The 13,426-nt window shown below is 40.3% G+C and overlaps 1 protein-coding gene across 1 annotated transcript; it reads right to left on the reverse strand.

Annotated features, from left to right (window-relative positions):
• Positions 1-203: 203 nt before the first annotated feature.
• Positions 204-3,886, reverse strand: LOC116919054 (protein gooseberry). The gene is made up of 5 exons (XM_045167985.1): positions 3,660-3,886; positions 3,160-3,466; positions 2,957-3,066; positions 805-1,496; positions 204-738 (listed from the first exon to the last, which is right to left on the reverse strand). The coding sequence occupies exons 1-5, from the start codon at positions 3,718-3,720 to the stop codon at positions 445-447; spliced, it is 1,464 nt and encodes a 487-aa protein (XP_045023920.1). The 5' UTR covers positions 3,721-3,886; the 3' UTR covers positions 204-444.
• Positions 3,887-13,426: the final 9,540 nt, after the last annotated feature.

Consider the following 13,426-nt stretch of genomic DNA (forward strand, 5'->3'; position numbering starts at 1 on the left):
CACACACACACACTATTTCTTTTATTCTGTTCTCCTCAATTTTTGAATTTCATTTGTCTGAAAATGTGCATATAACTCACCGTCTTGTTGATTTTTTATGTGCGTATGCCCCCCAGGTTTTGGATATGGTTATCACCTGTACAGCGTCTGTTATATACGTCCCCGACCGTTAAGCCAATTGAAATTTTTGACGAATGCAAAACTTGTCGAAACAGTTCAACTGTATTTGTTTTTTTTTCTGATCCAAAACATTTCTTTTTTTGTACAGTTTTACACATTTAAAAGAGAGAGAAATCGGGGTTCCATTTACAACGGGCAGGTGCAGTTCTTAAACGGCAATTTGAATGAATATTTTAACTGGAATTTTTTGCATATTATAGTAGTCATTGTTGGTATGTGATTTCAAATGAAAATGAACGCGAAAAAAAAAAAGGGAAAAGAAAATCAATACCATCCGTACATGGAGGGGAAGGTGGCGTGATACGGAGTTGGCCGGACGCCGTGATGGATGTGACCGGCCACGGCGGCGGCGGCTGCGGCTGATGAGCAGTTGATTCCGTCGAACGAATAATTAGTCACAGCTGCGGCAGCGCATTGATTCAAATGCTGGATTTGCTGCTGTTGTTGTTGTTGTTGAGCTACCTGATGATGCAGTTGCTGTTGCTGCTGATGTTGTTGCTGCTGCTGCAAATTGTTCCAGCTCTCCTGAGTCGCTTGGTGATGCTGGTACATCTGATACTAAATCAAAACAAGGTCCCATTATACTTTGCTCCAATTCAATTGAAACGGGTGGATTCAACTTACGTGGTGGCTGTCGGTTGGATAGCTGGGCGAGATGGAGGTCATCTCGGTCGGCAGAGTTACCGAGGACGAGGCGGGCGATAGGCTACTAGCGGCCGCTCCGTAATGATGACCTGCTGGACCGAAATCGGCCGTGTGATGATGCTGGAACATGGTCGAAGCGGCGGACAATCCCGATCCAGCGACGGGCAGGGTTTGATGCTGATGGATGGACGGGTAGGTGCTGGTTGCAGACGATGGATAGCTGCTGGACACTGCCGTTGGCGATGGTCCGGCAGCGCTGGAAGGTAACGCGGCGGGTGGTGATGGAGTCAATCCGGAATGAACGGACACGTTTTGCTGCTGTTGCGGCTGATAAGCGCCGCTGTTTGCCGACGACGGGCTGACTTGTTTACGCAAGCGAGCGCGACGGTTGCTGAACCAAACTTGAATTCTGGCTTCGGTCAGTTTAGTGCGCTGGGCAAGTTCTTCGCGTGTGTAAACATCCGGATATTGAGTCCGATCGAAAGCCTTTTCCAGCTCATCCATTTGCTGGGCAGTGAAGGTAGTCCTGTGCCTTCGCTGCTTCTGTTTCAACGAGAGGCCAGGCTCCGAATCGCAATCGGATCCCGTTCCAGCATCCATGTCGTTGCTGTTGTTACTGCCGATGCTTCCGTTGGCCAATCCGTTGAGATGATTCATCGCTCCATTATTTCCTATAATCATTTACAAACAGTCCGATTTTAGTATCGATATAATCGTTCAAAATCAAAACGATTTTAAATTTTTTTTCAAATTGTTAAATCATTTTCGCCTTTCTTAATTATTTCAAAGTTCGTTCGAATTAAAGGGCTATAGTCGCTTATGCTGATAGCTTTTCTATTGTGAATTCCCTTCAGCCAGTACGAAAGAAAATATTATCATCGTCATCAATGGGGAGGACGTCCTACTGCGGTGGGAGCATTGACGATGCCGCCAACACAGACACCTGTGCTGGATGATCATTTCGTGTGCGGTCAGTTCTTTTCCCTTTTTTTTTTTTTTTAAATGATATAGTCTGTGAAGAAGAAGAAGAAGACCTCCCGCTGTTTTTGCTATTGTCCCCCATTAACACACCGGCCAAGAAGAAACGATCAGTGAGGTTCAGATGAGAGCAAAATAAAAAGGGGTATACAGTAATAGTTACCAAAAAAAAACAAAACAAAAGACAACACCTGTAATATAAAAAGCCGTGCCGACATAGTAACAAGACTTACGTAATGGGGCTCTGATGTATGTACGACAATAATGATTATGCTCGGTTTACTACATCTATAAATAGATGGGGGGGGCGCCCAATTTTTATTTCTTTTTAAGAAGACAGATTGATTTCGGCCATATGTTATACTAGCATAGGAGAATAAGACAATATTATATATAACCCTTTTATTTGATTGCCCCCTTACAACTGGATAATTTTTTAAAAAATGTCTTTCCAAACTGATCTCATCAGGCCTATATTGTCCGTCTGTCGGACGGAAAATTGGGTCAGCATCAACTCGAAAACTGTCAATCATTTCAAAGAAGGCCCACTCCTCCTTTTTTTTTTTATGTATAAAAATGACAACAAACGAGTAGGATGACAATCTTTTGTTTTGTCGCCGCTAATTATGCGGCCGGCAGCAACGTCGCGCACTGAATTCTAATTTTTTTTTTAATTCTTCATTTATGCAAATTAAATAGCCAACAATGACACAACGGTTTTTTTTAGACGTTACTACGTCTCTTATGCACAAACATGCACATGTCCCGAATATAGTTATATATATAATGGAACTCCGTTCTTCCATATTCATCACACACACACGCAGCCCAAATGGTTCCATCTTTATATTCGAAAGGGATATGTAGTTGTGTCTCTTCTATACGACTCCCCTCTGCGCCCATTTATAATGGCCGAGATATATTACCAGATCATAAGCCGTGCAAGTATTTTACGATTTGGCCGACTAATATACATTTGAAAATAGAACGTTGATGGCCTCTATATACAAGAGAGGGTCGAAACGGGGTCAAGTGCAGACCCATCCAAGTCTTTAAAGAAGGTTAAACGTGTTACTATATATACTCAATTACATGGGGGATGGGGGGTGGGGGCTATGGATAGATGACGAAAATAAGAAGATTGGTGACTGACCTTTTTCAAGTTTCACCGTTTCGGCGGCTTCGTCTTTGCCTTTCATCAACCGCGAGATAGCGCTGACTGAAGGGGCTGTCGATCGGTCGCATAAGCCATCCTTAATCAGCCTGTATTGTCCAATCAATCAAGCATTCCATGAGATGACGTCATCAACTATCTTATCTTTCGAAACTCAAACGGATTGATTTTTGTGTACGTACCTGTCGCGAACTTCCCAGGAAAAGATGCCTGGATTCTCCATACGATAGGATTGGATCCTGCGCTGGATGTCCGGGTGGAGGCTAGGCTTGGGCCGGGTTCCACCAAGCACTCCGGCGCGGATGCTGCCCGTCTCTTGGTAGCGATTGAGGATCTTTGAAACGCATCCGTGCGAAACGCGCAACTGCCGCGAGATGACACACGGACGGACACCAGCAGCCGCCAATTCAACAATTTTCAAACGGATGTGGTTAGGCAAAGGCCTTCCGTTGATGAAAACCCCACCCAATTGATTAACACGTCCCTGACCTGATCGATCAAAAACAAAAAAGGCCATTAAAGTAAACACTTATAGAAGAAAGAGAATCGGCGTCTAATAGACAAAGGTATTTATACTTGTCTGTTCATTCGTTAGTTGACTTCCATTGGATTGCAATATGATCAGACGCAATGAAAATGAGCTTAGAAACAATTGAAATCCATCAGAGCCGATGAAGCTTACCTTGAAAAGGATAACCAGTGGTGAAACAAGGGCGCATCATGCCGATGGTAGTCACAGTCATTCTCTTCTTCTTCCCCAAATGTCAACAGAAAATGAAGAGCGCACGCGACGGATGGGAACTTGCTGCACTTCAAAACAAAACAAAACAAGGAGAACTTTGAAAACACAAGTCAGCGGATATACGATGTGACTGCGACACGACTTGGAATTAGAATCACGACGGCCTGTCCATTTCAGCTTCTTCATATAGGGCCGGTGGGTGGGTTCCACGAGTGTTGTTTAACACAGCAGAAAAAGGGGGGGAAAGGGGAACCCGCCTTGTTTGAGTGGGATCGACCTCCATTCACTTGTCGATTGGTTGGACGGTGACAGTCGACTGGGCGGAGTTTTAAAGTTTCCCTTCTTCGCTGTATTCCATGATCTGAGTCGGCTTTTCTACTGGTGCTCATGCAGCCTTATAATATAGGCTATCAAATGTTATTATATATACGGCCGCTGGAACGGAGGGGGGTTGGCCTGTATCCGTTATAACGCGCATCAGGGATATAATAATAGGAGAGTGGAGGAAATGTGTCATTTCACGTGAAATAATCAACTTTGAAGACTTTCCAAAAATTGTTCATCACTTGCTGGCTATTTGGGACGACTTGAATTTCGAGAGTCCGCCGCTGCGTATCGATGTCACGTGAATTTTATACGTTCATCATCATCATCATTTTTTTGTTTTTCCTTCTTTAAAATCTAATCCCATCATTATTTATTCACGGTGTGTCGTTACTTACTTTCCCAGCTAAAGAATCCGCGTCTTCTCAATTCGCCATTTTCAGCTGGCGAGGCTATTAAATTCCATTGTTATTGCTGTCTATAATAAAGAAAACAATTCATTGTCTAGGGTTATAACGCTATAAATTTTGCGAGATCATTTTCAATTTAAAGAAGAAGACAAAAAATGGCTTCTACAATAGCTCGCGGCTAAATATATATATACGAGAGAGAGACAGATGGGATGACTGCTGCTGTCAGTCTATTTTATATATATATATATATATCCTGGAACACTGGGCTCTTTTTGTGTGTGTGTATGTGCTTCCAGCTCTGTACTGAAATGGTTGCAGGCGGCTGATGTGGCGTGTCGGATGCGCGCGGATCCGACCCCGGTGTGTGTGTGTGTGTGGCGGAGGGAAAGAAACATGACAGGGCGTGACGCAATCAACCTTATAGACTTCCCTCCCCGAGTGATGGGTGCTGCATGTTGTTCCGCCGCCGTATCCAGCAGCGAACGTGCTATACAGGCCCCCCCGAATGCGCTCGACTTGTTTTAAGGCCTTGCCTCTCTAATATTTCTCGATCCGTCATGGAAACTAAATATACGAGTTTGAAACCATCAAACACAGTCAACTATAACGCGCGTATTTATATGTATATATAGATAGACATACGTAACACAGCCAACACGAGTATTCAACTTCAGCAGAAGAAGAAACTGGCCGACTTCTCACAATACAAACAGGCGGCCAAACTGTTTCAGTTAAAGTGCCATTTGAATTGCAATGTGTTACGCTCCATCTCTTCCTCGCTGGCGCGGAATATAGTTCATTTATTGTGTTAGCGAGGCAGACTGTATTTTGTTTGAAGGCCGACGAGTCGCTATATTTTAACACGGCCGGATGTGATGTGCGATCCGTACATATATACGGGAAGGAATTCATGAAAGCTCTGATCAAGTGTGTCTGAGGCATATAAATGGTGAGTTTGAAATTTCTATATGTTTACTGGAACCAATCGATGTGCTTAAAAGTCCAGCGCCTGTGAAAATGGATCGCTTTTATGCGCATCACGACCAACCCGTTGGCATCGTAGACGAGGTGATTCGGTCCGCGTTACGTCACATTAACAAGTCCCTGATGGAAGAAATTTGCGGGTCGTCCGATTGAACTGTTTTCAACCAACGCAACTCAATCAGAACGTAACGACAGGATTTCCACTTTCTATATGGCCGTCTATAAACATTAAGGTCGTTTTTCTTGTTCATGTGTATGTATCAAATATTAGACTATACACGTCAACAATCGCGGCTATTGTTCAAATTGTGTCGGGTTGATTGTCAATTTTTGAAAAGTGTCTCCATTTTCCCGGGAAAAGGCGGGGCTGATTTCTATATAAATGTTCAACTTTCACTATACGCGATTATATAATAGACACGTCAATCGTGTTAATGTCGATCATCCCAACTTAATCCGACATTCAATTGCGCGATCTTAAAATATCACACGATTGAAATTCCGACTGAACTATTCAATCGCCGTTAAATGTGTATGTAAACATACGATAGTTTCACACAACGTAATCTATTATATACTTTCTAAAATATGAAATGCGTGTAGGCTATGTCTATACTATAACTAACTGGCCTTATGTAGATCGATCGTATTTTGATGGCCCAACAAACCCATCTAAGAGACAATTCAATTGTTATATATTGGACATAGATATCGGCTCTCCATAAGAAAAAAAGAGATAAAGAATAATAAGAAAAGGCTTCTGGATTTCTGAATTGAATGGTTTCAGCGGCAAATTGAAACGTGTTGACAGGCTGAACAGAAAGAAGAAAAACCTTTCCGACTGTTCTGTTCTCACGCTTCTTCAGGGCTTTCCAAAAGTCGGATGCTGTGACACTTAAACTTTTCCTTTTTCCCTCTCGTTTTGCTTGGAAATAATAAAAAAAAATAGGGGACACACAACACACACAGGGAAAAAAAAGGCTATTATATAGAAAGAAAATAAGGTGGTGATGGTACAGACAGGAGCAATGAAGCCATTCCAACAAATCTCAAAGAAAATGGGCGACCAAAAAGCAAGTTGTTGAAACCAGTTCTTCCTTTTTTTTTTTGTGGAAGTTTCAGCCTCTCTCACAGTTTCTCCATATCCATTTTTTTTTTATATATTTTTGGCTCCCGACAAAAACATGAAGAGGGGCCATCAGAGCCGCTTTCTTCTTGTGCTGATCATAAAACAACAAAAAACCATTTAGCTACCGGGTTCTATATACCCTCCTCCTGCTTTCTTCAGTTCGCTTCGAGGCTTTACCTATCAACGGACGATTGGAGGCTTCATCTTACCTCATCTTTCATCCAAGGACAGAATTCTTTTTAAATTATATATGGGCAGAAACCAGTAGCGTTCCAAACGCGAGCCTCTCTCTCTCTCCGTTGTTTTTCTATGTGTACATGTCCCTTCTTTTTGTTATTGGAGCTTTTAAATTTATTTTTTTTTCTAGGGGGTTAGGGGACACTATTTTATTATGACCCATGCGCCATATCGTCGGTCAGGTTTCTCCAATAAGCTTTGCGTCGATATCTTTCTCTTAACTTTACAACGTGCACTTGACTCTCAGCGGCCCTGTTATCGATTTTTATGTGTGTCCCCTTTTCTTCTGCAAGATGAAGATTTTCTTTCATGAAAGGCGGCATGTTAAGCAAGTTTTTTTAAACGCTGACCTTCGTCATCTTCCATAAAAAAAATGCTTGCCCAATATTTTTATGTGACTTTTTTTTTGTTCCAGCGCTCTCGTATCGTATATATTATAGATTCAATAAGGTTTATATATGTGAGCCGTTTTCTTCGGGGTCTTATTATCCTATGATATGGGAAAGTGATTCCTCATAACTTTCGTCCTCGATTTGATGCTCTCGAAAATGAGAATCAATAATTTCCGATAGAGAGAGAGGACACAAAAATTGGTACGAGCGTGTAATAAAGCCATTTAACGTTGTAACTCTATACACTTGGAAACGCTCAAAAACAACATGTTTTGACGCTTTATACATTGAGCACAAAGACTTCAACACAAAAAAACATGATTATTATTTTGACATAACGGATCGAATTTTCAATCCAATTGGGAGCAAAAAGCGGGTCATCTAATATGTATACTCACATCCGAATCATTTTTAATTCCAAACCAAAATAGGGTCACCTAAAGAAAAGCGATGTCCGTTGAGCGGCTGATTCAACGCTTTCTAAATATAAAAAAGGCCTACAAGAATTTCAGCACGTGCTGCATATAGACAGGTGGACTATAGTATAATACCGTTGGATGAAACGGTATGCTCATCTCTCTCTATGCATAAATCGCTTTCAAACGAAATCATAAAAGACGCGACATTTTGGCGGCGTCTATTTGCCAAATTCCTATACTCCTTATTTTTTTGCAATCTAATAAATAAATAAAGAATTGAGGCTGTAAAAAAAAAAACGCGGAAAAAAATGGAGGGGGGCGCAAAAGGCATGGCAATGCCAATAAATAGGCCCATCGAGAGCCAAAAAGAAAAGTGAAACTGAACATTTTTTTTTTTTGAAAAAAAGGCCTGATCTATTGCTATACATGGACAAGCACAAATTTCCGTTTTTTTTTACGATATTGGCCTTTTTTTTTATTTGCTGTTTTTGTCCAGACAGAACATCCCCCCAAAAAAAAAAAAAGGGACAGAAGAATAAAAAAAAAAACATTTTGCAATGTTGCGATGGTCATCTCATATTTTCTTCGCGGTTCTTAAGGTATTATAAGAGTTTGGCGATTGTTGCGGAGATAGGCCTATAAAATGCCGACACAATAAAAGAAAACATTTTTTTTTGTTATTGAATGAAAAAACAAAAACAAAATTGCCTTTTCTTTTTGTGAATGGCCCAGAATGGCAAAGGAACAATAACAAAAAAAAAAAAAAATGGCAAACATTTGCAAATAATGCAATAAAATAGGCGAATGCGTTTCGGAAGTCGAAAGCGTATGGCAGACAACAACAACAGCGAAGAAAATTCAAGAGACTTGATTTATTATTGCCTCGATCCACTCCAATGCGTACATACATATACAATAACAACAGCACAAAGATTCTTCTTTTTTTTTTTTTTAAATAATAACCGCGCAGATTGGTCCCCCCTCCCCCCTTATTTTAAGATATCCCCTTTCGTCAGACGCTTGGAAAGTTTCACCTATCAAGTTAAAGAAACGATGAAAGCCAACATCAGGGACGAAAAAAGGTAATACAAAATTGTGTTCCAGTTGGCGAATGTTATAGTGCGCTGTCAGCAGGCGCAGTAGCGCGAGGAAGAAGAAAATCGAGAGAGAGAGAGAGAGAGTTGATGTATGAATATATATATATACCTGCATCACAGCTATATATATAGGAGTAAGGTGTGTATTTCACACTAACAAGCGCATCTCCGTCACCGCTAGGTGGTCTCTCTATTTTCTTTTGCGAGAGAAAAGGAACAAAAATGTTCTCTTGTGTTTTCCATTTCTTTTGTGTTTCATAGAGAGAGCCACATCCCCCAGCAATATCCTCTTTTTGTTGTCTTGTTCGTCGTCATTTTTCATTTGTTTTTTTTTGTGTGTGTGGCGTGGAAATGGAGGACTATAGATAAGACATCGATGTAGAGGATGGATGTTTTTGAATTTCGCGCCTGTGCTATTATCGATGACACGTTTCGATTCCCACGATCAACACAAGTCAATGATTACATTATACACATCCAAAACATTCAAAAACAGCCCCAAATCGAAATGTATAGTAGCTAATTATTTTGACTATATCAATTCATTTAACGATAATATATTTTAACAAGTTCACGTCATGAAAGAAACGCAAGTGTTGGATATAATTCAGTGAAAGTGATCGGTGGCAGCGATTTTGGAACGAGTTTCTGAATGTTTTTTTATTATTTATTTATTTATTTAGAATTGTTATTTTATTTTAAAAAAATGTATGTCGGGAAGTCCTGCTGCCTTTCTTTTCCCTTCTCTAAAAAAAAAAAATGAAATAAAATCAAAATGAAATCTGATCATTCACCGTGACTGGACGATTTTCAATGAATTGATTTCGGGGTTTTGCTGCTGTTTGGTGTATTACAATACATTTTTATACACTGGCAGCAACTGATAGCGCTATATCACAGCTCCCTGGAATTGTCATTGAGTGCAAACAGCCAATCCCTTTCCCCCCCAAAAAAAAATGTGTTGTTGGGCGGCGGAAACCTTCCGGGCATCAACATTATTATAATACAAATATTTTTTTTTAAATAGAATGTTTTATATAGGTAACACCAGAGTCCCCCCCCCCCATCATGCATATCTACGAACACACACAATAAAAACTATGCTACTGTGTATAGCCTGTCGACGAATGGTTGGCCAGTGCATAATACAATGAAAACACATTTTTTTAAACAAAAGAAAAAAGAATGTACTATACAACAATTGACAAAAAAAAAATAATAATATATAAATAAAATCGTGTAATAGCGGATGATTCGTATAAGACTGCGTATGGATTGAAACAATTGTCTTTTTTTCCAGATATATATAGGCAGACTTACCTGTCTTCTATGGCTATTGCATTACACAACAGAATTCCTTCATCCTGTTTCCCCCCCCCCCTTTTTTTTATATTTTAAAATAAACAGATAAATGATTTCCCGTCGGATAGAAAATCATGACATAAAAATGATGAACATTTTTTATCTTTTTCCTCTTCTTCTTATTTGATTTATTTTTATTTATTTATTTCCTCAATTTCAAATTGTACAGGCAGCCAAAAGTCATCACAGCTCCGTGCGTTACGCAGATAAAGAAAACGAAATAAAAAAAAAAAACAAAAAAAACAAAACAAAACAAGTTCATAAATTACGCGCCAGTAGCGACAGCGCGGCGGTACTTTGGCAACTGGCACCGGAAACGGCGGCTAATTGAAACAAAAAAAAAAAGTGTGTGTGTATATGTAAGGGGGAAGGGAGTATAATAGTTATATGTCTAGTAGTAGTAGTGGTAGTCATACAAATATACGCACTACTATTACAGACATAAACACACATAAAGAAAAGAGAAATTGGATCTATTCGTTTGATGGCCAAAAGGTGGCCAGGTAACGCGAGAGTTGCACACCTTTTTGATCGTCTCCCGTCCTCCTGTTTCACTTTGAGCTCCCCTCCTCTCCATGTGGTGTACACACCGACAAGAGAGCTGCCATGTTGTACGCACATACACACCTCCTCTTTTTCTTTTTCTCTCTCTTTAACTCAAAGTCCCCCCCTTTGTTTTGGTGGGGGCTTTTTAGCCTACACCTATACACCCGTTCCACTTATGCCACGCCCCTACCTACTCTATAGCTATTCTATGTAACGTTTTTGTCCTATACTCTTGTATAGACTACGTGCGGTGTGAAGTTCAAATTCTAATCAGATTTCGATTTGATGGGGTGCAGTTAATCGCGTTAAATATGCCATCACCGTGACACACCCAATCCGACGGGACATCTGAAAACGACGGCATGGATGTAAGCAAAAGATGTTCTTTGTTTTGTATTTTTTTTTGTCATTCTTTAAGACTTTAAAACACCCAAAATCGAGCGTGTTGCGTCATTCAATTTCCCTTTTTTTTTTCTTTTTTCTCGTCCAAACGATCCCAAAAGTGTCCAATTGGATCGAAACAATCGATTCAAACTTGCCGTCCCACCCACTTGCAAAACGATTTATTTGCGGAGTTTGCTCACACACACAAAAGAATAAACAAAATAAAACGTAAACAAGATGAAATTGGAGGTGGAACATGTCGAAATGGTGTCAACTGCACAGTATATATACGAAAACTATATTTGTTGGCTATGGTTAGACGAAATTCCGCACAACTCGCGTAATTCAAACGATATTTTGGCACATGGACTTTGCATTTTACTGTCAAAGCAAAAAGAATTTTCGAATGCTGACCCGTCGGGATCTGATGGTCAGAAAAAAAGAAAAGAAAGGCACGTTCAAACAAGGCAAAGTGGTTATACCGCCATCAAACGATTTTATTTTTTGGCAGCACGAACCGATCGTCTCTTTTGTTTTTGGAACACCGCAAAACGTTTCGCGTTACACAATAGCGCTGCATTATACGGGAAGGTCTTAACAAACGACATATCCGCAACATGTTTGGCTTTGACGTTGACCATTTGTCTTCGTTTGCCTTCAAACTAAAAAATTCATTTTGAAACGCGGCCATTTTCTTTTTGAAATTCTAATCGTTTTGACGAGAAAATTCAGTTTATTTATTGAGTCATCAATACCCCAAAAATGTAAAGCAATCAAGACAATATCCAGAAAAGTTGAAACTTAAAGAATGTTAACATGGCGAAACGCTGTGCGAGTTCGTGCTTGTTATAGCATGTATACGAATCCCATTCGACATCGTCTTCATGCCGATGCTTATGAAGGTCTTCACGGATTCCACCTGTTGATAGATGCAGTTTCAATATCGATAGGTAAATCAGTGGCATTGGCTCCTTTCAATAGTCATTTTTAAAAAATAGAATTTAAAACCAGTCTGTGCTGCTGCATTTACGACGTACAGACAACATAAGAAAGAGGCCTAAAAAAAAAAACAGTTAGGTGCTTCAGACACATATCCTTAGTTTCTATACATATTTTTTGTTGTTGTTATTTTCCCCTGGAACAAAATAAAAAGAAAAGAGAAACCATAGGCCTATAGCATCAGAAGATCTCCTTGTTGGCGTTGAGGCTCCATCTTCTTATTTTTACGACACTGCCTGCAAAAGAACTGGCCCGACAGGCACAGACGAAAGGAGGCCGGTACTATATAGCGGCTACTGGAGAACGATATGGAAATTTTATGAGCCCACCTTCCTTTTTGTGTGTGTAGAGGGCAGAAGTTTGAAGAGAAAAAAAAGGGAGGCTGTCCGTCTTGATCGCGTCGCTTGTTGTAAAACAATCTGGCCACTGTTTTGCCCGTTTTCTTCGGCGTGTCTGATCAGAACGGATCCTTTTCTATGCACCACCGGTAGCACAGCGTAACATTGTAAAACTTTTAAAGAGTTATATCTCTATATGGCCTGTTCGAATTGTAGATATCGATTGTTTTCGGGGCCGTATCGAATAGGTCAAAACAGAAGTTGTCGCTTCAACATTCCTATTGACACGTCTACATATATAAAAGGGAAAGAAGGACATTCTTATAATATCCATCGCAGCCATTGCCTTTGCGATCAGTTGACTCGACTACCGACTCGGGTCGTGGGAAAATGACAACCTGGAACACTTTTTTCTTTTCTTTTCTTTTTGGAAGATCACATGTTTTAATTTTGGTGGGGGGGACTTTAGCGTATCTGGAACGGTTGACATGGTTAAGGGACTTGTTGATTGAAAATGCTTTTCATTTGAGAGGGATGCGTGACGGTCGTGGCTGACCCCCGTATCGTTCCAAATGTTCCAATGAGTCTCGTGTAATGGCTCAATAAGGCGTCGAATGTATGCATACAGAACGGTTCAACCAAGCCACTCAAGTGTATAATACGTGCATACATAACACAATGTTTATATAGGTGGACTCCGAGACGACCTACAGGCGAAGCGTGAAAGGTTCGACAATTTCATTCCGTCTGTTCCGGCCATCCAGCACATTTTTCCTCATTCACTTGAATTCAACACATTTTTTTCGAATTTAAGAAAACGTTTCGACAAATTCTCATCGAGGCATTCCGATCGCCAAGTCCATAATTCAATACAATGTCGCACAATTGACATTTCAAACTTGTCACGTATCTTTACGACTCTTAAATGGGACAAACATAAACTTGAAACCGATATAAATGCGATTCGATATAGAACTCATGTGAAATTTCCCGGATCGGAAAAATAAAAATTGAGGAATAATGAGGAGCACATATAACCGTGAATATGTCAGGATGACCTGATTATAAGGGGTCCTTCATCAT

The sequence above is a fragment of the Daphnia magna genome, linkage group LG1 (assembly GCF_020631705.1).
Source record: "Daphnia magna isolate NIES linkage group LG1, ASM2063170v1.1, whole genome shotgun sequence".
NCBI lineage: Eukaryota > Metazoa > Arthropoda > Branchiopoda > Diplostraca > Daphniidae > Daphnia > Daphnia magna.